Source organism: Nothoprocta perdicaria, unplaced genomic scaffold, assembly GCF_003342845.1.
Source record: "Nothoprocta perdicaria isolate Ctin4 unplaced genomic scaffold, notPer1 scaffold_186, whole genome shotgun sequence".
In the NCBI taxonomy this organism is placed as follows: domain Eukaryota; kingdom Metazoa; phylum Chordata; class Aves; order Tinamiformes; family Tinamidae; genus Nothoprocta; species Nothoprocta perdicaria.
This window is the reverse complement of record NW_020455049.1, coordinates 1,034,291-1,061,509: the sequence shown is the minus strand read 5'-3', so window position 1 is coordinate 1,061,509 and position 27,219 is coordinate 1,034,291. Positions and strand designations below refer to the sequence as shown.

Sequence of the window (27,219 nt, the reverse complement as noted above, 5' to 3'; positions counted from 1 at the left end):
AGGCTGCTACTCACAGAAGCAGGTTAGCTGCAGCTATAGGTTAGCCGCAGCTGAGGCTAAGCAAGGATCCTGTCATATTTATGTTGCTCTTCTGGGAGATTAGAGTCTGTAAAAAATAATTTAAATAGTGGGTGCTGTCCCAAAGCTCAGAGCATACAGTGAATCAAAAGTCCTATAGGACACTGGACCAGAATTATTGCAGGAAARGCCTTTAAGGTCTTGGCAGAGGGAATGATGGCTGCAGCAACATGAACCAGGTGTCAAGAAAAGTTAGGAAAGTATGGCGGGAATACTGAAAAAGAAATAGAAGTTTTCTATTTTAGACTATCAAAAAGAGTGCCAAACAGAGGAGAAGTTTTCTTCTTTTTACAGTTCATTTTGCCGGGAAGAGCTTACTCCTCTTTCTGCTGCTCTAAAGCAGAGCTAGGGAACCGGCACAGTGCCACATTCCAGCCTTTTCCCCTCAATCCACATCCAGTTTTACCCAGGTCCTGCCCGAGCAGCCCATCACTCAAAGCCAAACCCACCAGCCAGCAGCAGACTCCAAAACAAGCCCTCTGCTCTGCAGTGCCTATCTGCAGCTCTAGCACCTAGCCCTGGGTGAACATCTGGAGGTGAACATCAATATCAGATACAGCCTATATTTGCTATTGGGCAAGTTTAGCAYGCAATAAGAGTGCAAATGGGTAATCACACACATTTTCTTCCTTAGTTATTGTCCTCTTAACAGAGGCAACGTGAAGCACAAGCAGGACCACGGCTGCTTGGCAGGTGGTTTCGTGGTGGTGGTGGCACCATCAAGAGAGTAGGTGACACCTCCTCATCTCAAGAGGGGCCGGTGCCAAGGCAGCCAGGAGAGCAACGGGAAGAGGGTGCCAGTGTCGGGTGCGCTCGGCCCACGCGCTCCCGTGGCCAAGGAGCTCCCAAGGTCCAAGGCGCTCGAGGAGGCTGCTCCTCACTGTGTGCATGAACACACAGCAGAGTTACAGGGAGGGTTACGAAGCCAGCAGATAAACCACGGAGCAGGGCTGAAAGCAAAYGTTCTGTTCTCCCTGCAGCAGAAAACTTGCCTTTTATCGGTCAATTCTGGATAAGTTCGCATTTTAGTAAGAGAGGGGAAAAGATAGGAGAGGTGTGTTCTAGAAACCACGGGCCACAAGACCAGTAAAACTTGTTTTCCAGGTGTGGTTTTATATGGTCGGTTTGAAGGCTCTCTAGACCATTTTCACACTTTTCTTGTAAAAGTGAGTTCAAGGCAGCATGGGTTAGAATAATTTCGTATCCAAATGTTGAGAGCAGCACTCCAACTCTTTTCCTTTTGCAGCTTCTGAAAAATTGCCAAGCCAAAGACTACTGCTCTGCTTTGCTATCATCAAACCTAAGTTAAATAAATCTTCCTAAACAAAAGCACTGGACATGTACTAAGCTGAAACTGCTTTCCTTAAATACACAATATTCTTAAACAGATGACACCACCTAGGCTGAACAACTCCTCTCCTTCAGACTGACCAGACATTATTTTGATAGTTTTGCTCAAGGGAGCAGTTTTAAGAGCTCCATATATTACATCTCTCTCCCTCTCTTTTTGTTTTGGTCAGCTTTCACAATGGCAATACTACTACAAACCACATTCCCTCTCAAGGAGGTGTAAGTCTGTTAAAAATGTGCATTATTTTCATGTTAAAAAGGGGATACTGAAATATGCAATACATGTCCCTAGAAAACAACCCAAAAAAATAGCTAYATATCAGTAAGATAAAAAGGAGCTGAAAGTTGGGATGGCAGAGTGGGAGTAAATATGGCTATATACTTGCCGTTTAATCTACTTTGGTGGTAACCAAATTCTATTCTAATCTAAAATAGATTCTGTTTTTTTCCTAAACAAATCTCTCACCTTCAGCATCCTCCAGTTTGGATAACTTTAGTAATAATCAAACCCTCAGAAATGCCTGCTTCACGCGTGCCTCTTACGTCTCAACGCGTGCCTCTTACGTCTCAGTCTTTGCAATGCAACGTATTTGTCTTTGCAATCTAAGCACTTATAAATTTAATAACAAATTTACCTAGAACTGCAAGCAAAATCAATAGACTGGGCTGACASRAGTGTGCAGTTTGCCCTTAGAACAYTGAGAAATAAGGAAAGCAAAAAGGAAGGCCAGAACAGGAAGAGAATAATCCATACCTTTCTTCAAATGATTCATGATCTTTCTTTGCTTCTTTGGTCARCATTTTTTATTAAAASACATCTTGTAATAGTAACTATCCCAATACATAATTCTGTCATAATGCCAGGAAAATACTGCACCCTAAACAGACTTCTGAAGGTTAGACCTTTGCTAAGGTTCTTAGAACAAGTGACCTTCTCCATAGCGAATATTCCAACTAGAATACTCTGTTGCTACAATTATAGTTAATGCAAAAAATTGGAAGTTTATGCCAGGATATTTGTCATTCTTAGCTGAATGTGGAGGCTATAATGCTCTATTCTGTACACTGTTCATAAATCAGTGAGCCAAACAGCATCACTTCAGTAGCATCATTAAGGGTTATGTAAAAATARCACTACCAACGAACTTTAAACTCTTCTTTCCTCAAGGGCAGTCTATCTGGTATCTATCTCTAGGAAAGCTCTCTACAACAGGAAGGCAATATTAGTGTTTCTAAAAGCATTTAATGGTGAACACTCTGAAATATTCCCATGAACGGAGAAAATGGATACAAATGGCCAAGAAAATGTATAAACACACCCTGAGCTACTGACCTGGAGAGCTCCTGGGTTTCTTATGTTGATCCAATCCAAACGTCTCCAAAGCAAGGATCAGCTTCACACCTCTGACTTACCTCTCACTTAACCTCCCAGAGTCCTTTCCACTCTCCTTTTTCCTGAACTAACTATACCTGAAAGAGACTTTCACCTGGGCTTGCAAGATGAAGCCCGTGAGAAAGATGTAAAGCAGGATAAGTGCTCTCACAGCCCTTTTCATTACCATTCCCTGATTTMATTATTTATAGCGACAGCTGAAAGATGCTTTCAGAGAAGCCAAGATTGCCTTTTCTCTTTGACTAGTCTCATAACTGTACAGAAATGTTACACTAATTTACAGAGYTTTTTCTGAGCAGCCCCAAGCAAACACACATCTGCTATAAAATTACTCAAGAAAAAGTCATCGGCCTGGACGACATTCCTGTCGCCACTGGTAGTGGAAAGGATCAGGGAGCACCTGTAGATCAGCTACTTGAGCTATCTCACCATCATAGCAACCACAAAAGCAACCACAGCAACAGAGAAAAAATAAATCGGAAAAAAAAATCTTGGATGGAAGCTCCCTTTCAGCTTTGTTATGCCACTGAGCTGCAAAAGAACTGTTCTTAAGCTGCATCACTTTTAGGCTACGTTTTGACACACTTTTTTTAACACAGAGTCTATCAGAAGTGAATGGGATTGCTGAATCTGGCCTGTGCTCAGAAGGGATTCAGGCTCAGATTAAATATTCTTCATTGGGAAGAGCAGATGAGCCCAGCTATGAAATTTAGTCTAGGATATTAAGATCCTTCAGTATTTTTCAGGCTTTTGATCTACCATCACAAGAACTGGGYGAGGAAGAAAGGCAGCAGCATGCGAGACAGTCAATGCACTGCATGGTCTACTATCCCAACATTAACACGGGCATAAAATGGTTTCTACTAYAGCTCTTAAAACTACAACAGCCAAGGAAATAGATCTTGCAAGGCTTCCAAAGGAAATGTTGTGRGTGTCTGCAGACAGCATGGAACAAGTTTCTGAAAACAATGGTGTAAGACAAGGACACAAAATAAGGCTTGCATTGCTACTAACTTGAACCATAAATGAAATCCTAAATAATTGCTAAAGCTGCAATTATCTGACATTATACAATGCTCCATATGTAATCTAGGACTGCTTTTTACTGCATGGAAGAAAGCATGCAGTGTATCGGCATCATTAAGATGTCAGCAATATTACATCACCCAAGTACAGGGCTGATAAAGAATCCCACCTCATTTCAGCTTCAGAGACACCTTAAGCTTCATGCTATCAATCAATTAATGTCAGTTCAATTTCAGCACGTTTTAAATGCAGATCTTTCAAGACACATGTTTAGCCTTATGTGCAGCCCTCTGCGATGAATAATAAACAGAAATATGTAATAAATACATACATCTCTTACATGTGGATGCATTACAAGCTGCAGGCCCTCATAAGCTCTCTCCATGGAGCTGTGGTTTCATGGCCAAACTTGTAGCAAATATAAAACGCCAACTTGCTGTCAAAGTTTGGTGTTCTTGATAATAAGCTGCCATTTCAAGCATATGTGACAGTAAACGGCATTGATACAATCTGTCRGCAAATCAAGGACATGTAAAATACGTAACACATGTCCTCATTGTCAAACTTTGGTTTTCCTGATGCAAACTGCTAGAAAGTTTAAATAAATATTAACARCATTGCAACAACATCCCAAACCCTAAGAAACCTTCATCCAGTTGTGTGATGCGGCAGGAAACACATCCCGCACTCACAGAAGGGGCTGCGAGTCACAGCACTCAACCGCACGCTGCCCCGGCAGCCGCCTGCTTTCCTGCTACCTCTTATCTGCCTCACTGGCCACTGTGGGAATTATTAGTTAGAAGGRAATCTTGTAAACTCTGCTTTTTTCCTCAGAGTGTTGCCATCAGAGACGGCATCACAGCAGATAAGTACAGCACAATATATACACCTTGCCAGAATACCGAATTTCCTGCTCTCCTTTTAAAGAAAGGAAGATTTTTAAGGCTATATGGAAATCTATTAAAAACAGTCCAGCATTTTTAAATGTATTTCTGTGAGTGCATTACTGTTAAGTCATTATACTTCACATAAATCAAGTAATCCATAAAATTCCTCCACCTAAGAATCCAATTCCTACATATTTTCATCACACAGTGGCTCAATCACGAGCCTTTTAAAGGGTCTTCAGCTTCAGCACTGATCTCCTTTGAACATCTGGTTCTAGTTATAAAACCCCATTGCTTTTGACCATTCTATTTCTGATGAACTCGAGTACAAAGTTAACCTAGTAAAAAGTTTCATTTTGCTCTAATCAGTGTATTAATCAGTAAAGAGGTAAATATTAAGATTTTCAGACATACTAGTCACCTTGTAAGTCTCTAATCAGAAAATGGCAAAGGACAGATTTGAGGAAATATTCACTCTTCTTTACAAAATGCGTTAGCAAGAGGCTTCTACAGATGAGATCAGAATTTCTTTTCTTTTCCACTGTGCCAACATTACTCTTTCTATGTATTAATATCAATCCCCAACCTGCAAGAATGAATTTGGGTTCAGTTTAATTTTAAGATGCAAGGCACTTTAAAAAAAAAAAAAAAAAAAGATGCAGAAAGCTGAAGACCATCAGCAATGCCAAAAAGCATTAGAAGAAATTCAACAGTACAACTTAAGTCTGAAGGACGTCATTTAAATTCTGGACATTATTGCAATGGCACCCTTGCCATTGGATAACACTTTTTAATGGGATTTCACCTTCATCAGAGCACAGAAAAGCATTGTTCTGCTTGGGACGTCTTTGGCAGCAGCGTTAGGAAAACAAAGTCACTATCTCTCATGTGCACAGCACACGGCACTTGTTTCATAATCTGATGCAGAAGAATTAATTCCTTGACCGGCCAACAGGATGTGCTTAATTAAAAAGTGGAAGGGAGATTTCTGAGTCCATAGACGCCTTCTTTTCCTTCTCCAGGCGTTTGCCTGGGCGGATTCCTGCTGTATCTGCATCCGATGGGCACGCAAAGAAATACTGGATACCAGGAACCAGCGTGAGCTTCTGGCTTCTACAGTTCTTAGATATTATTTGTTTGTTATATGTATTTATACCCCCATCTACAGATATATGCATACATGTTTGAGTAGAGAAGTTATGAGCTCTCTTGAGAATAGAGTGCAGCAAAACCCCTCTTGACATACCTGAAATAACATTTTAAAGGTAATATATGAAGGTTTTTGCCCGGGTCAAGCTGGCACAGAGGAATGTTTCTTACTGATTGCAGCCACTTACAACGAAGCTTTTCTAAAGCTCTTTTCAATCTTTTTAACCCACAGGAAAAATCATCCATTTAGAAGTTATTTTTTGAGACTAATTCCTTCACATAACAGTAGATTGTTAGATAAATAGTTGTTGCTCCCTCCTGAGGGGAGATAAGAGCAGGTTTAGCTACATGCTGCACCTCAYCTAGTACTGAGGAATCAAGAAATGATGGGTCTAAGGACCACTGGCCTGGCAAAAAAACAGTATTTTAAGCAGCTTCCAGGAAAAGGGGGTCAGAAGGAATGTACAGCACATACTCCATTACAAGCCACCACCTGTATTAGTTAGTAATGTCAAAGCCCTTTTATACAAAACTATGAAAATGGTTTCTCCTACATCAAATGACATTAAAAGTCACTTGCTCAAAACTAATGTTGAACTTCTCACRCTCTGCCTGATGCTGGACTTCAAGGTCTGTCATGGACAAGTTTTCCCTACTCTTAATCCTTCAGAAAACTCATTTGATGAATCCCAGCTAACCCGAACTGGCCTTCCTCTGTGTTCAGAAAGGTTTGTTTGTCCCTGATTGAAGAACTGGCAGTCTAAAACAACAAGAAAAACAAAAATGTTTTGAATTTTTCAGATGTTTAATGTCACCCGGGGGTAAAGTGCAGCAGATGCTAACACACTATGTAGTTCATTTTCCACACCACTCTGTCATGCAGGTAAATAAGATGACTATACAGTAATAAATGGTAATGCAAAAGGTGAAGTGATGTTTGTAAAAAGGCCCATAAAACTTTTTAGAGGTCCACAGTTCATTAAAAGAGGAAAAGTCTATTCCTAAGGAGACATTTACAGCTCTGCTCTCTATCTGGAGTGGTGAATAAAAACGTTTTAATGATTACACAGAACCTCAGGGCTAAGGCCGTTAAAAGTAATTCATGTGAATGAAGGATGCCTTCTTTTCCACGCTCTGCAATATCCCCGGTGACAAGTCAGCTTTGTGCAGGATGAACGCCTTCCCTGGTTAGCACCTGAAGAAGACTCAGCAGAGCTCAATTCCTACYCACTTTAAAATCCCCCCAGCTTGCTTTTAGCCAGCTCTCTGGTCCAGATACACTAAAAGCCGGGTAAAAAGAGAGAAGCTCAAAACAGGCCAGTGAAATGAGCTGCGTAACTTCTCCCCTTTTAACCCGAGATACTGCAAGATCTCACATAGTTCCCTTCTCCTCACAGACCAACCTTTGCCATAGGCTAACTACATAGCATAGCCTGCGAGTTTTTGCTGTACACTAAGCACAATCATGTCTTTCCTTGGCCAGACAATATGGAAAGAAAGAGAAAAGGAGGCTGGCTAGTTCCTAAGCACGTGCAAACGTACAGCCCAGTGACCTACGTAGCAATCAGGCTTCATTTTGTTAGCCAAACAAAATGAACAGCAGAGAGATTAGGGCACTCRTACAAGGTCATTTAGTCTAATGCAGAGCTGAGGACAGATCCACAAGGACCTGGCTCCTACCAGGATACCTCACACGGATTAGTTTTCACATCGTGTTCGGGCCAGTCCCACGTGTCAGAGCTCCCTGCTTGCTCCACGTGGCTGTCACTTCTGTGGGCCTGCCATTCCCAAAGCCAGGAGCTGCCTCTGCACGGCCTGGCGTGGGAGACGTGGATGTTTCCTGGCAGCTCCGGAGGCCGCGGCTGCCCCGCGTGCCCGTCGCCTCCCCGAGCACCTCTGCATCCTTACAGAGGACTCTCTGCAAACCTCCTCCCAACACGGGCAGGAAGCACTGGCTGCATAATATAACTGGAAAGCAAGAGTTGATAAGAGTCTCCGAGACAGCCGTCTGACATTGAGAAAATAATAAATACCAAGCAGATAAGCTGCGAAGGCCTTAAAACCAAAGTGGTGTAGTTTGGATCGGAGATGAACTTAAGAAGGAAGAGCCGGCTGGCAATGCTAAAGGAACACAGCACAGATAGGGGAACTCTCTTTGACAAAAAGAAAAAAGTAGTAACTCAAATGCAAAGAGATAGCCTCGATTCTCATCTCTTCTGCGTGAACAGTAATACTGAGGGTCACGTCTCTCAGATCTCACACCGCAAAACGCTCAAGATAGAGATTTCTACRAGGACTTAAGAATTCTTATTTAAGATAACAATCGTGTTAAAAGTCCGAGCATTGTGGAGAGGGCGGTGTTGGTTATAGATAGCTGGAACGAGGACTGCAAAACAAGGCCATTTTGCTTACTAAAAACCTTCAGACTTAGCTAATGAAGGGCTGAAATACATGACTTTCCACAGGAGCCTCTTTCTTTCCATTTACCTTCCAAAYACCTTGGAGTGTGTTAATTTTGAATATGTGCTGCAGAAATCYGAGTTTGATTAGAAATCTTCTGTAAGCGTTAAGCAATCACTACCTATTCCCTACTCTTCCCAGCTTTCTACACAGCCCTTTCCACCACTCTGTGGTTCTCCACTAGGGTAAATTCCCTTTAACCTACCCTGAGGGAGCCAAGCAACACACGTGTGTGCCTGGGCACATGTAGACATGCACATAYGTGTCCATGCAATGAGGATGCCACAGCCTTGGAGCAGCCAGGGTCGAGCCTGATGGGTCACTGAGCCCATCAGAGAGGGAAAGAGTGCCAAGATCTTCAAAGCTGTTTCAGGAACACTGGAAATGAAGGGTGGATGTGAAATATGAAAAGCATTTTCCTTCAAGGAATGGTCAGAGACATGATGGTTTGGCATTTTCTAATTATATTTTAGGAAAAGAGAAATGAGGAAAGAGAGAAGCTAAAGCAGTGACTTAAATTCTGTATTGTAACTGATTCACCAGTCAAGCCCAAGCCAACCCAAAGCCAACGGAGCAGTTAAAAATAAATAAATAAATAAATAAATAAAAACTATTTGCCTGTATTTGTGCTTTGTACAGCAAGAAAGGGAGTGTAGCTGACAGAGTCCTTTCAGGATGCAATAATACAGCAATCACATTTTTTATGAGTATCTAACCAATACAGATTACTTAGACACTGACTGACTTTACTCAGTTTAAGTCCTAAATTATCTATGCATTAAAGGACAGAAATAGAACTACAGAATTCACTTTCTTCTWCCGAAGATTAAGCTTTATCCTAAGTTGCCTTACACTTCTAGAACCACGGTTCAAGTTCTCTTACAGTCAACTTATCTCMGTTGCATCAATAATTTGTGAATCCTGAGCAAGACGCAAGACCCAAATACCACCTGCAGTCAACACCTGGGTGGGATCATAGGTGCAACCAGAAGAGCTTCCATCGATACAGTAGTAGTCCAAAACCAAACAAGAAAAAGAGRGGCCCAGTGCTCAAGAGAGTGAGTGGTTTAATGATAGTGGACACCGATAAGGCTGAGGGAGTCAATTCTCTCCTAGCTTCGGTCTTCACCAGCGTGGTCTCGCAGGTCTCTGTGCAAGGTTCAAGGGATGAACTACTAGGAGAACATAAGAATTTAGTTATAATGACTAGAGAGAGCTCACCCCATACGAGTCCACGGGGCCAGACAGGTCRCTCTCAAGATGCTGAGAGCACTGCCCAGGTCACAGCGAAGCTATTTTCTCTGAGGGGTCACGCAGATGGGGGCAAGTCCATAACAGCCACAGAAAGGCAGTCCGCCCTTCTTCTCTACTGTCAAACAAACAAGAATTTTGGTTTTTACATACAAGAGCTAAAGCTGAGGAAGAGACAATCCTCACCATCATTTTCAGCGCTCCGCTGAACGAGCAGCAGCTACCTCTTGGTACTGCTCTAGCAAGAGTAACTGACACCATAAACTGAAATCACCCTTATTAAGACTCTATTGAACGTTCATCCTCCCAAGCTATGGCCACTGAGCCACTGACAAGGGCAGGAAGCCAAGAATGGAGCGATCAGGAAAAAGGAAATCCCTTGCATCATAAGATTCATTTGCCTAAAACCATCTGGAAATTGACTCTTCAGGATACAAAGTTCAGAGCACACTTTCTAAAAAACTGCAAGCAAAAGACTGACATGCTTCCCAAGCTTTGACTCAGGATAGACTTGAACAGCCTTCTCCTGTTTGAGATGGTTCAGAGGAAGATTTAAGTGAATGGCTAATATTTTCCTCAGAGAGACAGGTTGCCCCCCTCCTCATTCATCTCCAAATGTTCTTATTTGACTTCTTTCCAAATGGGTGAAAACCTGCTTTCAAGTCTCTAGGCCAATAGAAAGAAGAGCAGCTGCAGTGTAATTTGTAAGAACTCAGGAAGAACCAAAAAAATCCGAGGGAAAGATGCAACAGCTACATCCTTCAAGGACCACGTTCAGGAAGAGGCATTTGCCTGTTTGCTGGCATGCTGAGCCTGCTAAACCTGGCACAAAAGGTGAGCAGCATTTGTGGTGCAAGACTGAGCACGTGAATAGAGTCTCACAAAAATTTAGTCTTTCCCTGCAAGCTTGGGGGTTGCAAAAATGACTTCTTTTCATTAGCACAGAACCCCTTGCATGAATTAGCCGGGAGGATTGTGTATAAAAACAAAGTCATGGTTTAGTTTTGTCCACACAKCCAAAGCAAATATGATATTAACTTCCTATGGCTTTTCTTTTTCCCCCCTCTAATAATGGCATCAGTCATTGATGGAAGTCCAACTCAAATGCTGGTACACTGATAATTTAAGAATAAAAAAGAAAAGAGAGGACAAAGGAACATGCTTAAAACTTACCTCAGGCCAAAGAAAAGGATGTCTTTCAATGCCCTAGGAGCAAACAATGGCCTCCTGTCAGGTAGCATGGAGGGGAAACAGGAAAAAAAGCATGTGAAGGAAATCAGCTTGGCACACTACTCTCACAAGTGCTACACCTAAATATTATCTGTTTTCTATAAACTGCTAATGAAACAAAACAACTTCCACCCAAAATGATCATAAAAAGAAAACACCTTTAACATAATGCTGTTAAATGGTGAGTTGCCTCTCCTGTTTTGAGGTACATAAGAACACACCGGGACCAATTCCTACCTGAGAAATTCTGGGTTAGACCATCTAAATCCTCTCTGTATGACGGGTTTTTAGAGAAGAAAAAAAAATGAGAAAAAAGTTTGATAAGTTTCATGTTCTGGTCTTTTAGCTCCCCTTATATTTCCTCCTGCTATTACAGTGCTGCAAAAAGGAAAAGTTTGGGAAAGGGACCGATTGGGAAAGGGACCAGTTGAAAATGTTTTTATTGGCCAGTTTTGGTAATCTAAAAGAATCAAAGAAAGAAAGGAGACAGTTAGAAATTTTCACTTTGAATGCCCAGCAGGGGATGTTTGGAAGTTTCCAATGCATTTTAAATTTTAACTAGCTCGCTAACTGCATTATTTAGCATTAGGAAGTCTTCAGGTCAAGTTAAATAAATGCAGGTGCTGTCCAAGGGGACCCTAGAAATGCTTATTGCCAGGAATCTTTGGAAATTACATTCAGCACGTCTGGGAACTTACAAATAATCAAATATAATTAGTTTATTCTTGGGTGTGCCTTTCACGTACTGCTGTTCACTGGGTCCCTCAAACTAATATCATTGCACGTCTGATTCTAAGTAAAGCAGATATTAAAATGCTGAACTGAGGAATTCTGTGGAAAGAAAGCATCCCTCTTACACAATCGACCAGTGCCAAAGAAACCGCATGCTTAATAACACACATAAGACTGGATATATGGTATCCACTAGCTGCTGAGAGAGACAACTATGGATGATGCCACTGAATCACGCAGTGTGTGCAGGTCTCTGGGCTCCCAGGCACCAATGCACCAGCCTATGYGAAGAACAGGGTGGTTGGAATTCCTTCCCGCTCCCAGGGCAGTGCAAGGTGCTGTGGCCRCGTGCAGGCGGCCTCCCGCCCATGCTCCACTCGGGCACGCTGGCAGCGCTCGGGAACAACCTGCGCTGCTCCTTGGGTGATCGCACAGCCCAGCAACCCGTCCTATCATCATGTGCTATTGTTCACGTAAAGGACTCCTTCCTAATGCTGTTTAAACACACAACCCCAAAGCCTTGACGCAAACGGCCTTTGTTTCCTCCAAGAGATCTGCAACGTTAACTCATTAACCCTAAATATTTAACGCCCGACACACAACATTGTTTCCCCTGGACCACTCGGCCGCTGTCATTAAGGTGTCGCTTTCAAACGCGCGTTTTATCTGCATGGCCCTTTACCAGCAGCTCCCAAATAAGGCAGGGAAGCAAGTCCAACACATCCAAGGTCACGGCTCGAGTGTCACATTGCACTGATGGTTATAACTGTCGCAGCTTCCCACCTTGAGAGGGCAGGAAACTAAAGGTCTGCCGGGTAATCAAAGGCACATGGAGAAACAATAAGATACACCCATAAAAAAAAAAAGAAGAAAAAAGTGTGCCAAGCTTATTAGTACAATCTACTTTTCAGCACTGGTAATTAGCTTGAAAGCTTCTGTCCTAGCCACCTTTTGCCTTATTTTGTCAGTACCACGGAAGTGCAAGCTGTCAATATCCACAGAATGTAGTACACCAAAAAGCTGGAAAAGAACCTCTGAAATCCTTAATGTGTGACCATGATGTAGATCCATGGGTTTGGGAGCTTTGTTTTTGCCCCTTTCTGGAGGAGTATTGCCACCAACACTTAACACTAACTGGATAACGAAGACTTTGTTGCTGCTTATTATAGGAAATAACGTTTGTTAATCAAAATGGTATTACGGACAGGTCTGAGGAACAACAAGTACTCTGGAGCAAGCAGCAGAAAGTTGATCCATTCGTCATGTAGCTGCTTTTCAAACGCACCGTCCCTGGGGAATTACCTGCAACAACAGAGGACATAGCAAAGCACAGGGACCCCACGGAGCCTACGGACACACTCGGAACTGAAAGACGACGTCTCCTCCAAAGAGACCAGGAGCCTTAGGAGACAACGTGGAGCATCAGGCAGGGGACTGAGGAGCAGTCACCTATTTGCTGCGAACTAGGGGATCTGCAGGCGCCGTTGTGTCCTCTCGTAGGCATCACTGCAGAAAAGGCACGGCCAGGGATCTGAAGAAAATGGGACAGCCTTGGGAATAATGTATTTTACACGCCCTTCTCTCACAAACCCGTGAGGTTCTGATAACCTGCATTCTCCCCCAAAATTGTTGGGGGAGCAATAGGATGCTCCAGCAGTAAACATATAAACAACACGAGGGCTGTTCTCCTTCTCCCGCTGACTTTGTCATCTCAGCAATCACAGATCCTACAATTAGATGCAAAACAGGCTGCTTCCTGGCACCCCGAACAACGGGGAAAAGTAAATTAGGCCTGCAGATTATGCACTGACAGGGAGCTTTCAGCATCGCCATTGTCAAGGTTTAAATCAACATTAATAGTTTGTTTGAGCTCCGCTACAACCCACCTGACAAGAAAAAGCAACCCATGGCAATATCAGAATATTCCAAATTTAATACTATAGAGAGGACTTTAATAATTTTATCACCTAGGCACTTTCCTGTATTGGCTGTAATGTTAAGCACTGAACAAGGTGTGTGTGTGGGGGGGGGAATTTTAAGAAATGAAATTTTTAATTTTTTTGAAATTTTGAAAATTTATTTTTATTTGGCTTTTTATTAAGCAATTTTGGATGGGATTTTCCCCAGCGGGCTCAGAGCAGGGCAGAGCTCCTCTCAGCACACAACAAGGGGCTGTCTAAGCTCTTAGACCCCTGCCTTGCTGCAGCCACCCTCTAAAACTGCCTTTCTCGGCATATAGACATGGTGAAGCCCCAGGGATAAACAAGACTCCCTCCCAGCTCGTTAAGGCAGATATCTGCTCCATTTGCAGTGCCAGAGCAGCAAACAATGTTTGGGAGAGCTTGGCATGTTATTAAAACACAGATATCTGGGCTTTGCAGCCTTCGCAGCGGGCAGCRTCGTCCCTGACACTGAACACGTGTCGGATCTGCCGAGTTTCAGTCCTTCAGCAGGTATCACACACGCTTCTGCCCCCTTCCTCCCCCTCCRTTCCTGTTTTTCCCAAAAGCAGCTCCCACAGAATCACAGATTAAACACACGGTTGGTAGGTCCACATACAGACAGGCAGGTGAAGATGACAGAAAACGAATGAGTGGGTCTAGGAGTGAAGAGCCTTTGAGCGCTCTCATGATCGCTATGGCTGAAACCTGCAAGAGCTCCACCTACAGCAGAGAACCTGAACTGAAATGCAGGGAGTCTCCTATAAATAAATGAAATAAATGCAACTTCTGGACAGACCTGAGACATGAGGACAGCAGCCCGAAGCACCACCACGTGCCTACGAGAAGGTCAGTGCTGCCTGTTATGAGCTGGTCATAGAGTAGCCAGCATCCCTAATCTCACATTCCCAGGACACAGGCCGCGCATCCCGGGCTGGCTCCTGGCCAGGTTCCTTCAGGAACACCTTCCATTAACAGCACCTGAGTGGTGTTAGTGCCCACGGCCCCCTTTTCCGCGGACTGAACTGTGTTGAACTGCACGTGTCCCGCTCCCACAGCGGACAGCTGTGCTCGAGGCTAGCAAAGAGAAAACAATCAAAAAAAGGGTAAATAAGATGGAAAACATACATGCAATTGTGCTATATATTAGGTCAAGGAAATATTTTCTGATCCTTGAGTACATATTGGACATTCAAGTCCATTTGATCCTTGAGTACATATTGGACATTCAAGTCCATTCTTAATCGTTCAGTGGGACACAGAATTTACAAGCAGATCAGAAATGAAGTGGTTGCCAACCTGTTGACACTGCAGAACTGCCGCACTCACTACCGTGTAGTAACTACATATCAGACATCCTGCACCTTTATAAAAAAGAAGAAAGCCACCTCTGTTTTATGAGTAACAGGAACTCCTCCCTTCAAGCAAAAATGCAAATCTTCCCCGACTGGGATTGTGAAAGTCCAGAAAGGGTAAATATTTGCTATTCGCCGCCGGAAAAATAAAAGCTAACAAGTATGAGGAAGCAAGTAAAGAAAAATCAAGCGGGAAGTTTAAAATACATTAGGCACTTGCTCCGTTTCCTCCTCTCCTATGCTTTTAAGCAAAGGCAGRGAGATGTGAAGCGGGGACCACCTGCGCCCTCGTGGCCGCCTGTCCCGCGCAGCAGCCGCCGCACAGGCGCGCAGCTACAGCCGCACCGCACACCGTTTCAGCGGGAGTCTTCCTCGCCACAAGCGGAACAGAAGAGACAGCAGGAGACCAGCGGCTTATAACCCATGATAGCTCCAAGCATAAAATTTCTGATGCAGCAAAGAAAAGAAAAGAATCCTGGCGGATGCTGGTCACAGGGGAAGGTGGTTTCCTCCCACTTCCAGTGTGGAAAGATTGTAATGCAGTGGGTAAACAACTGTTCCAGCTCCCCACTGGTTCTTTGCTTATCTACTATGCAAGTGGCCTCCAACAGTCCAAAGGGGAGAGTCCCAAAATAAGGATGGGCTTATTATCATCTCCTTCGAGTGGCAGCAGGACTGTTATATCCATGATTTTCTTCACCAGCCCCAAATTCTCTGTTTTCAGCAACAGAGAAGCAAATTGCTCATCTAAACCATCAACTCCTTAACCAACTCAATAGAAGGGACAATGCACTAAATGCAAATGGCTTTAACCACACACACGCACTACTAGAATTGGTTGTTTCTTCCCAAACCTATCCCACCTGTACACCACAGCGACTCCTCTGGGACACACTTCCCATTTAATTAGTATTGCTGAGATCCAAGRTGCCGAGATCCATTGCAGCTCCTTCTGCTCAGCTGCCTATCTGCCTCCTTGGCAACTGTCAGAAACTCTCTTTCAGAAACACACATAAAATCCCTTCAAAACAAGGGAATAGCAAGCAACAGTTCAAAACTTTAAGGTTCAACTGTTCCAAATAACTTTATCTCTAGCCCATTTTCCTAAGCGTGGTGTGAATCTTGTYAAGCCTGTGGTATGCACCTAGGACYACTCAGCGAGCATTTACTTTTACTGTAATTTATTTTTTAAACACCAGAAATACTAGCCCAGTGATAAAAAATACAGTCTAAAAAGGCTAGGTAATGCAGAACAGTTTCAGCAGCAAGTGATTTCAAATACAAAGCTTTTTCACCCTCTTTTTCTAGTTAAATGCCCTTAGTTAAGAAGGAAGTTAAAAATTAAAAAGCCCTCTTTATTTCTACACCCTAACACTGCACCATGCAGCRCCAGTCCGTGTTTCCTTGAGAACATAGTCTACTTTACCCATCTAATTCAACTACTCAGCCTCAGTTCTTCAAAGCCAAGTTATTTTGGTTGAATTTAATTTTCTGTGCGGCTGCACACTGCTGACCACAGACATATCTCTACCATACAACGTGGAACAGAGTCGCTAATACCAAATGACGTTAAACAAACAGCAGCTCTCCACTGCCTGGCAATTAAAATTGATAAGAGGCCTGTGTTCTCCTGGAATTCTTTTCAACTCTCGCAGCGAGCTGTGGATTTGCCAAGCACCGAAGGTTTTTACGACTTTGCTTTTTGTGAACGCACAGTCCAGCAGGAGATGATAAGTCCTGCTGGGCACTTGACTGGTGTTTGCCCGTGTTCAAGACCGCAGGCTGAGGGGTTATGGCTGTGAAAGACACCCACGGCACCCCAAGGACAGCCTGGGACATTCCAGCGCTTGTCACAGAGGTGCCAATTTCCCGCCAAATCAAACAGCACTGTGATTTGATAAAGCCACAACAGCACTGATAGCAATTTTAGACTGGGATGCCAGGGGAGGGAGCAGGAAGACTGTTCCATTCCCTACACCTCTCCGAAACACCCGAGAACTCCAAGTTAACTTGTGAGTCGGGGAGGAGGAAGGACGAAACCTTTGCTGCGATACAGATGCTGCGCAGTCCCCGATGCCACTGGATTGACACAAACTGTGGTGTAAACAAAGTAAACTCCTGTAAACTACTAACACGATATCAGAGCAGGGCAAACACTGAAGCACATCCCACCTATATACTTGCATTGTCACCGTACCCAAGAGCCACAGCACGTAGGTACTGGTTCCAGAGATAAAAGGAGGGAAGACCCCTGCCCCAGAGGGAAGCACCACAGCTGGTGGAGGCCACGTCTACCCATGCAGGCGGGGTCCACCTGGGTCGGGCTCAGTGCAGCTCTGCCCCACGCTGCTGAGGCTGCCCAGCCTTTGGGCAGAGATATCTCATGTCCTCTGGCTTGGCATGAGGGTAGCCCTTGAGTATCACTATAATCCTCAACTACAATCCACATTTAAGGCCTGGAGAACAGCTGAGAAACTTTTATTTCCTCAAACCAGCCAGGTTGATATCAAACTTCTTAGCTAAAGTGTAAAGGAAGCAATAATAGACAAAATCTCACCATTTCATCCAGGTTCACAGGATGCTGAAGAGCTGCAYCTCTACCTCTCCTCTTTCAATCTTTGCATTTAAACTTATTTATCTCACCTCATTAATAGCCACATTTATACTTTGGGAATAAAAGCTACATTGCCTGGGTTTCCCATAGCTGCTCATCTTCCTTACGCCACAGTAACAATACCTGACCTAGAAGCATTCCACAAAAACACTTCATTCTTCCTTATATTTTTCTTAAGGCAAGTGGAAGAATAGGAAAAAAAGAAAAAAAAMCCCTACTTTCACCACCATGACCTCTGCTAATTGTACAGGAAAATAGATATAGGATTATTCAAAGCAGAGGTCAAATTAATTATATAAAAGACATGCCCTGTAATACTAGCTTTATTTTACAAAGTGGGTGCTAGCCTCAGCAGCACAGACAAATTTTATTAGTTTTTTACTGCCTACAGGGCACTTTATTTCAATTGCATCCACTTGTTTTTTTCTTCGCTTCCCGCCCCAAACTTGCACAAWTTTTTTTATGGTTGTGGTATTCAAAATTCCAGCTTCCACTCATGTCCGAATTCCAGTATTCTGGAGATTGGGAGGAGAGGACACAGGCAAAGAGAGGCACCACATAAGAGATAATGACTGTTAAGGTGGTGTAACAAGCACGTGACATGTTCAAGACAGGGATTACAATTCCAACAAACAACAGAGAACTTCATTTTAACACCAAGACAGAAGCATCATGTATAGCATTACATTTGCCATCAATCAGGACAGGGGGAAAAAGGGGAAGGGGAAAGAMGGAAGGAAGGGTGAGATGGGAACCAACCAAACATATTCCTGGCTGCTTTTCCCTGACTGCAGCTCTTTTCTTTCTTCTCAAACTGCTTTTGTCCAGGAGCCAGATACAGCTGGTACACTTCACGGCTCAAGGAGACTGAACCAACCAAGACTTGGTCTTGGCTCATTAGGTAAACAATTTTAAACAAAGCAATATTGATTCTACTTTTCTCTAAACACTGGCAATGGAAACGTCTAGAGCTAATAAAATGCCGTTTTCAAGAGAAGATGGAAGCAAATGGGATGTATGATCAAAGGTTTTTGCAAAGCACTTGGTAACACTCAAGAGTATCTAGATGCTTGTATTAAAATGAACACAGACAGAGCCTAGAACATCACTTAGCCTATTGCAGGTGAAACACTACAGAGATTTACCTGATAAACAAGCAAAGCACCTGGACAGGATTTTCGTTTGTCTTCCTAAAGTTTCATTGAGTAAAGAATCTATTTAGYGTAAAGAATCACTGGTTAAAAGCATCTGTAAAGCTTTAGGATGGGAAGGAGAAATTAATAAAATGATGTGATCCAATTACATATTTAGAAAGTCAAGTTTCCACAGCAAGTTAAAAGTAACATGCTGCAAAAATACTGGAGATATTCTCTCTAAAAACACTTCTGATTTAGTTTCTATTATATCTATTAGAGCTGATACTATGATTCTAACCACATAAGACAAGTTCAGTCATGATTAATTTTGTCAGTAACAGAATTAATCAAAAGAAGAAGGAGATGGCACTTTGCACATGTTATTTCAGTAAGGAAAAGCACAGGCCATCTGAAAGCTTATCAAAGTGAGCATCTGTTGCTTGAAAAGATACTTAATACAAAACTTTTCTCAGAAAAAGACCACCACCTCAGCAGCAGCTGACAGGYAGCATTACAACCTGCCCAAGTCCTGTCTACACTATTTAATACAAGGGATTTTTTAAAAAGGCCAATTCCCCTTTACCTTCACAGATRCTACCCACTGGAAGTTTCTCCAAAATTATGTATTTCTCGCATTAGATTTTCTCACAGTCTGCTCAGTCTATAATAAAAGTAGAGGGGCATGCGTTTAGCCACATTTAGCCACTTATTAAAGCCACAAAAATCACACAGCCACAGAAGTCATCACTCTAATTTCTCAGTGTTTGACACTCCGAGCAGAACAAGCAATGCACATGCACAGGAAGGGCTAAAATTAACACAGCACAGCTAGTCTTGCCTTTGCTAAATCTGAAGGTYGTGCCTTGCAACGCCGACATTCTTCTGGGGTTTTCCTTGGGTTTGTTTTTGCTTCAAATACATAGAAATTATCCAAATAAAGTTATGTCATAAGAGCAAATAAAAGCCATGAAGAGCTCTCTTGAATGAGCAAAACCATGAAAGCATAAACCAGCTCCTGTCATATTTCATATACTGTTGAAATGGCTCAGACTGTTTAGCACTAAGATGCTGGATCACCTGTTGAGATAGAAAACATTGAGTGAACAGGTTTATTTAGTGCCAAGTGCTGAGATAATGCACTATCAATACTTTCTGGGACGCCGATAAGATAACAGCATATAACTACAKCAAGCTTACTCACACTATGGCTAAAGTAACGCACATTTATTTATTTACTCATTGACAGGTTTGACCACATTTCAATGGCTTTCAAAACACAAGTGAATAACAAACAAATCAAATAATCTCAACTAGATCTACTTAGGAAGAGTATTTGGGAAAAAAAATAAAACAAAAATCAAGGACTATTTGCTTAGGCTTGTAAAGGACAGATAACAACTACGGAATAACAAATATCACACTCATTCTAATCAGGACAGATGTAAGGTGTTCTCTTTTTTCCAAAGCCACCATAGGGAAGATCTTTCCCCTTGCATCTGTTCAAGGCCATGGCGAGAGGGGACAGGGACTTTGGTAAGGGCTTTCTAAGGGTTAAGGCACGAGACTGTCAGCAGCAATCGTTTCCTGCAGCCCTTCTCCTTTGCTCTACTTGTCACATCCTCACAGGAGATGAGGCACCTCTGCTTCTGCTTCTTATTACACTGTGACCAAACCAGCACAATTTTCTTGGGCCAAGGGGAAAAAAAAGGTGGGAAGAAAAAAAAAAAAAAGGATCAATTCTAAACAACTAGACATTTTAACTGCCAGGTTTTATTAGACTGAAGCAGTGCCTCTCAAATGTTTCTAAATGTAGTTATCAAATGACATGTAAGTCAGTATCTGCAGAAAACACGATAGTGTTCCTACTTACAAAACTCATAAGAAACTCTAAAAGATCTGGATCTATAACTGAAGAAGCAGGAGAAGATGACAAGGATGCAGAAACCCTGCATGGGCTGTGGTGAACGTTTTTCATTTCTCCAAGTCCTTAGATATCTGTCGTAAATTGAAGGTGCTAAGGGTGGAAACTGCCATTTAAGATAAGCCCTACAGTGCTCATTTACAGATACCTGCACTATTCCTCCACTCYTACCAGGCTCTGCTTAGCCCTCTGCACAACTTTGTACATTTGCTCAGCTCCTTGAATGCAGAAGATAGACCCAATTTTGCTGCTCTGTGGCAAGATGTAGGTGGAAAGGCARAGCTGAGAATCCGTGCACCTGAAGAACTGATTGTGTCAGACACAGGTGAAAAGTTCACACCAAACAACTCTCCAGCCCTGTGCAGACTTGGTGCTGAAGAAACCTCTAGAATTTAGGGGAGCTGCAGAGCTTCCTACAGGAGCCTTTAAATCACTGGCTAAAAAGGAAAAGAAAAATTAACATGAAGGTGAAGCAGACGAACCCAGCTTTCTAACTCTCTTATTACCAAAAAGTTACCTTTCTGGGAGGAGGTAAAAACATAGCAGCTACTGCCACAGTAGAAGCTTGCAGACAGGTGCCCTCCTGTTAGCACTGCATTATTCTCATGGTTCTTGCTCACATGCCTGCATAGCCAGTACCTTGCCTGAAAAAGCCACTGGTCTCCACAGGCACACACCCTTTTTCCCAGCCTGGGTGACTCATTCCAGCCCTCAGGGCTGTTTGCAGCTGGCAGCATTCCAGCAGATCCGGGACTTCTGCTTGCCCTCTCCGTGGCAGGCAGAAAACACCTTGTCCCAGCGCGGCAGTGGTTTCCATCTGGAACTGAACGAGCAAGTGTTCACAGCCTTTACGTTGGGCCACTAATGACCATTCAATAATCTATTAACGCACCAAGTAATGAGGTGCTGCCAGCTTTCAAGTCAGCAAAGCGCTGTGCCCGTGCATAGTCACCATCCCCTACAGCATATGTTGGCACTCTTGTTCGTAATAAATCCAGCGCTCRGGCGTTTGGAGCTCAGCCTAATTAGCTGCCTGCAATTGAATCTCAGCTCTAGCCTTGATTCAGTTGCAATAAAGGCTTTGCAAGAGGCCCGTCTGCATGGCCTGGCATGTTTTTCTCCTGGCACTTGAAGAGCTGGGGCAAGGAAGCGTGCCAGAACTGCTCAACCGAGCGTTGGCCGGAGAGCCAGGAAGGTCAACGCTGCACCTACCAGGTTTCTTAAGATCATTCACGCGCAGCTTTCAAAGCCAAGTAGAATAATTCTTTTCCTGAAGGAAAGCAAACACCAGAGAGGGACCTGGAATAGTATACTGGAAGGATGACTGGGCAGASAGAGAAGAGGGTCTATCTCCACAAAAACCTGCCCAAACTTAACAAATACACAAACGTTATGCGTGGGTTCTGCAAAGTARTTTGTCCATCCCACACAAATTGTCTCTGCAATTTCTAGTACTTCTAGTACTAGAATTCTAGGACTTCTAGTACTGATTTGCTGAATTAACAGCCTTCTGCTTCCATCAGTTTCTCAAAACTCTAAGCATTGGTACAATTGCAAAGCCTTATTCTCCCCAAACCCAAGAGGACTTCCCTCAAGAAGCACGGCCTCTTAATGGGTCCCTGCCTGCAGACAACAGGGCTAAGGTGACACTGTGCCAGCTTGTTCAAGTGACTGCTCATGTGGTATCACRCATTTTGAAGGAGAAATTAGATTTTATTATTAACTAAAGACAGCGTGTTCCTTCAAAAGACATTCTCATAAAAAATACCCAGCTCCTACCTTCCTTCCCCTTTGAATGTTCAAAGTATCCACGATCATTCTCACAGAGCAACTGCTCAAGGCAACAGATAAAGCAAAGACAGTGGTTTCATCGAAGTAAGTTTCGTCCAAGTGGTTTCGTTCTAGGTAGTAGCTACTGGTGGGTGACATTGCAAGGATCTGCTTGTTTCTGATGACAATTAATTATCAAGAAAATTTATTTAACTTCTCACCAATTCTGCACTTTGTTAGTATCAGCATTTCACAACTTCTATGAAACAGATAGCATGAAGTTATCATGCTCCAATCATTCAATTACCTTTCAGGTATAATCTACTGAAACCTTTTGCTCACATGCTGGAACACTCGTGCTGTGCAATTGAAAATTACAGATAAATACTGCACATTATGGCCTCATGGTCTGGCAATATTCTTTCACTGGACTGCTTCCACTCTAGGGTAGCAGTGGATACACGACGTGATAAAACACTGCAGCTTCACAGTGGAACMGAAGTCTGCCTGTGTCTCAAAATATGACTAAATATTTGTCTGAGAGGTAGCAGGGCTGACCAGGCAGCAGAGACTCCTAAATATTAGCAAACTGTCTTATATATGCAGCCAGCTATGATCATGAACCACMCAAAAAGCCTCCCTTGCTCTCTGGGCATATGGAAAGCTTGCTTTTTAATCCCTTTTACTTCAAATGTTCAGATGTACTTCAGATGTTACCAGATGTATTCATAGATACACAGTGCTGAGCTGCAAAGACGTCCACCTTACTGCAAAATAAAGCAACTGACTGCAGAGTAGGGCTAAGAAAACCAGACAAACCAAATCCCCTTGTTTCCTCTCCATTCTCCCCAAGCATGCATGCTACCCCAAAGATATTTGTAAGATACTGCACAGCTATAACTTGAGAAGTCAGCTTGGAGTTGCACTTCTTTGTCACAGTATTGGATGTAAACAACACAAGGTCTTTAAAAACGAATCACTATAAGTCCTGAAACACCAGGTAGCTGCAATATTCTATTTACCATCGTTCCTTATGTGTGCTTGGGCACACCAGCAGTCACACTCCTGAGGGATTAGGGAATCATGCATCTGCTCAGGACCAGTTTCTCAGGACCAGTCTCCCAGCTCACAACCACTGGCTGGTCCAAGCCTGCGTAAGCTTCTTGGGAGCCACATAAATGGCAAGCAATCACAGCTGATTAAAAGTAGCTTATACAAAGGCAAAGCAAACTGAACCAGGCGCCGTGCTGTGTCACAAAGATAGGAGAGAAGCTTGCAGGGCAACATGAGAGCTGCCATAGCGGGACACACCAATGGTCTATCAGCTTCTGAATTGTTCTCTCTGCTAATGGCCAACGCCTCAAAGAACACAGGAAGTCAAGACACAGTGTTTGGTGCCAGAAGTCATTATTTATGATACTGAAAACAAGGGAGAAACCACCAGAAACCTCATGATTGAAGTTCCTTTACACAAATTCTAGGATCTTTGATTTTAAGCCATGAAAGAGGGCGAGAAGCTCTTTCCTAYCTACCTAAAACAACCTTCAAAAAGACCTCAAGAATTCACTTCCTTTTTTGCACTCAGTTTCAACATAGGGACAAAGAGTCTCAGGATTTCAGCCAGCCACTGTAAGGATAAAACCTCAGCCTCTTGCATCACGGTGCCTCACTTCGTGTACTTGCAAGCATAACTAGTTAACAGCACAGAATATTTCACCTCTAGTAACATATTTCTTTCACTACTAGTGCCTCAAAGGGCATTATTTTTGGTAAGTGGAATAATATGGCCTAAYTCCGTAAGACATGGAAAACAGTGGCACTCACTCATTTTCTCATTTGCAACTCCTCTTATGGCCATGGGTTTAGTGGCTTTGGCAAGACCTAGTCAACCATCTGGCTAAACCATGGAGCAAGTTCTTACTTCGGTGTGCAAAACTTTAGTTTTCAAGTAACTTGTGTCTGCAGAAACTGTACAATACGAATCATCACCTAATGAGCATTGGGTGTGCACATACTATGTACTTCACACATTGGAAATAAATTTAACACAACATTAGAGCAGGTAAGGCAGCAAAATCATCTAACTGCTGTTCCCAAATTTCTTTCCACATACAGACTATTTCCATGGTATACAGACAGTACATCTATACATCCAGTATAATAGAAAATGAAGAGATTTGCAATGCTTGCTGCTCCCATTCTTGTGCTTAGACCTTACCCAGGACTCTACTCAGATTAAGTCTTTCTGCCCTGATATAACATGACTCCACATCACTGTTATGGTCCTGTTCTACTTCTCTCCATTCAGAGTCCCTCTGCTTCCAAGATGTTTGATTTAAACCCATCAGAAGAACCAAAAATTTGTCAGTGAACAGCAATCCCACAGGAGACAGCAAGAAATAACCAGCAGAGGGAGTCACAGAGGCCAGCAAGGTTGGTCCTCTACACTCATCTTCGCAAGAGGGACAAGCATCATCATAGTGCACATCAGAAGCCAAAACCCAGCTTAGCTCTCTATGAAAGCCTGTTTGTATGTTGGCAAAAACATGAAGTTACTACTTCAAGAAGCAGAGAAAGACAAGCACAATTGGAGACGGAGGAAGGGGGAGACCTTATAAAAAGAAAATTGGGTAGGACCCAGCACAGGTAGCTGACTTCTTTTTAGCTCTTCAGCTCATCAGTAGTAGCCAAACGCTTGCAAAAACAAATGAAAAAGACAGAAAACTACATTCACAAAATCAAGTTTCACACCTCCTCCAAAGTTCAGGAGCTCCTTATCTAGATTAGAACTGCCTGCCTGCCTCTTCCTTTACTTTTCAAAGCAAACTGCTGGGTTCTAGAGGAAGAGCTTCATTTTTTCCCGCTCCATTTTAGCAGCAGTTTTTAGGCTAACAGTGCTTGGCACCTGGCTGGCAGGGGCAGCAGTCAAAGAGAGGATCTCCTGGTCAAGGGGAAAACCAGCATCCTGGGAATTAGCTGCAGGAGCTTAGAAAGCTAGGCAGAGTTGGAAGGGTAGATACATCTAAAATGAGCAACCACAAAGATTAGCAGCAATGGCAGAACTAGGCAGACCTCAGGAAGGCTGAGGAACATACAGTCTCAACTCCCTCTGCTGGTGGAAACCAGATGAAGGATGCCTAAAAATACACAGAAGGTACCTGCTACTTGCTCTGTAAGAAACGGATAGGGGTGGCAGCACCCCCACCTGTCTCCTTAGAGTGCTGAGACAAAGAGCTTGCACAATGTGTAATGCAACAACACCCTCGAGAATACGCAGCACCCCTGTCATTCAGCACTACACTCTTCTGGCAAGCCGGGAAGCACCGGGGCCAACGCTACGAGCAGGCGCCGGGGAAAGACACAGGCAGCAGCTTCCCACGTGTACCACAACCTCTTTCCTGAAGTGGAATTACAGAAACATAACGCTCATTGCTAATTATTCCCCCAAAAAATATTCAGATTCGGGGCAGATTCTCTGGTAGATGGAGGGATCCAATGGGCAATGTCATGGAGACGCTGACTCAATGTACCCTGAGAGACACCTTGCCACGGTTTCTGTTTCAGTATGTTTTTAAAGAACGGCTAMGATAGTCAACACGATTCACTGCCCATTCCACACAAAATCTGAGGCACCTGAGACAGGACGGATACACAGGACAGCTGAGCCAAGGCTTTGCCTTTTTCTTCCCCTGCTCTCTCACCTCTTTTTTAGAACATGCAGAACTCCAGCTCCTGAAGGTGTTTGGGCTCTTAACCCACAACTGTTACACACTTTTGCAATTAGCGCCATTAGCCGCTTTGTCACCTCACGGCACCGTCACAAGGGCGCGGGGCAGAACCCGCCATCGCCTCGGCGGCCGGCACCGGGCCACGCTCTCGTGGCAGCTTTTCCCCCAGCTAAGGTAAAGCTGGTGCCGCTCGCTCTCCTACCTGCCGCATCCAGGACATTCCCACGTGGAAAATAACACTGCACCCCTCCGTTTCCTTACGGTGCCAGTCGCTTGGGACTGCCCCTACCACCCGCACCCGTCCCCCGGGTCCAACCCAGCCGGACGGCAGCAGCGGCAACGCCGTTTCTCGATGGAAACGGGGCGAGATGCGAGCGGAGCCACCTGCGCCCGGACCGTTAAACGGCCGCGCGCGCCTCGAGGGGCGCCCGCCGCGACGGGGCTCCCCGCGGCTGCCCGCGCCGCGCCACTCACACGGCGAAGTGGTAGACGAAGCACTTCCAGCCCGTGGGGCGCTCCAAGAAGTTGTACACGCGGCCCTGCACGTTGCTGCGGCTCAGCAGCGGCTTGCGGAGGCTGTAGATGGAGACGCGCGGGTCGAGGCTGACGGGCGGGCGCGGGTCGAGGCTGACGGGCGGGCGCGGGCACTCGGCGCTCAGCACCACGGCGGCCGCCTCGCCGCGCAGCCGCCGCGCCCGCTCCCGTTCCCGCTCCCGCTCCCGTTCCCGCTCGCGGGGGGCATCGCCGCTGCAGCCCGGCGGCGCTGGCGGCGCCTGCCCCGCGGCGAGGATGGGCGCGTAGCGGGCGCTCGGGGCGCCCTCGGCCAGCTCCAGCGCGGGCGGCTTCTTGCCCAGCGTCAGGCTGCCGCGGCCGGGCAGCGAGAGGCGGCCGAGGCTGCGCGCCCGCTGCTCGGCGGGCGGCGAGCTCGACGACATGGCCGGCACTCGGGCACTGCCGCCGCCGCTGCCCTGCCGTGCCGCCGGGCGCCCTCCCGCCGCTGGCCCGGCCCCCCGGGGGCGGCTCCCGGCCAAGGTGAGGGGAAGCGGCGGCGGGGCCGAGCCCGCAGCGATGGCGCCGCCGCCGGAGGGCGCCGCGCAGCCCGCCCGCCTCTATCCCCTCTCCCCATGGGCACATAACCGCCGTTCCCTCATGGCTCGTGAGAGCGTAACCAGCTCGGGATCTGCCTCCCCGCCGCTGAG

General features: G+C 44.6%; 1 protein-coding gene across 4 annotated transcripts in view; it reads right to left on the bottom strand.

Annotated features, from left to right (window-relative positions):
• Nucleotides 1-26,955, bottom strand: part of KCNQ1 (potassium voltage-gated channel subfamily Q member 1) — a 265,151-nt gene extending 238,196 nt beyond the window's left edge. For all 4 annotated transcript variants that reach the window (XR_003248977.1, XM_026036799.1, XM_026036800.1 and 1 more), the window contains exon 1: nt 26,495-26,955. Coding sequence is in view for 3 of the 4 variants with exons in the window: in XM_026036799.1 (XP_025892584.1) it covers nt 26,495-26,955 (461 nt within the window). In the remaining variant the exon portion in view is untranslated. The remainder of the gene's footprint in view (nt 1-26,494) is intronic.
• Nucleotides 26,956-27,219: the final 264 nt, after the last annotated feature.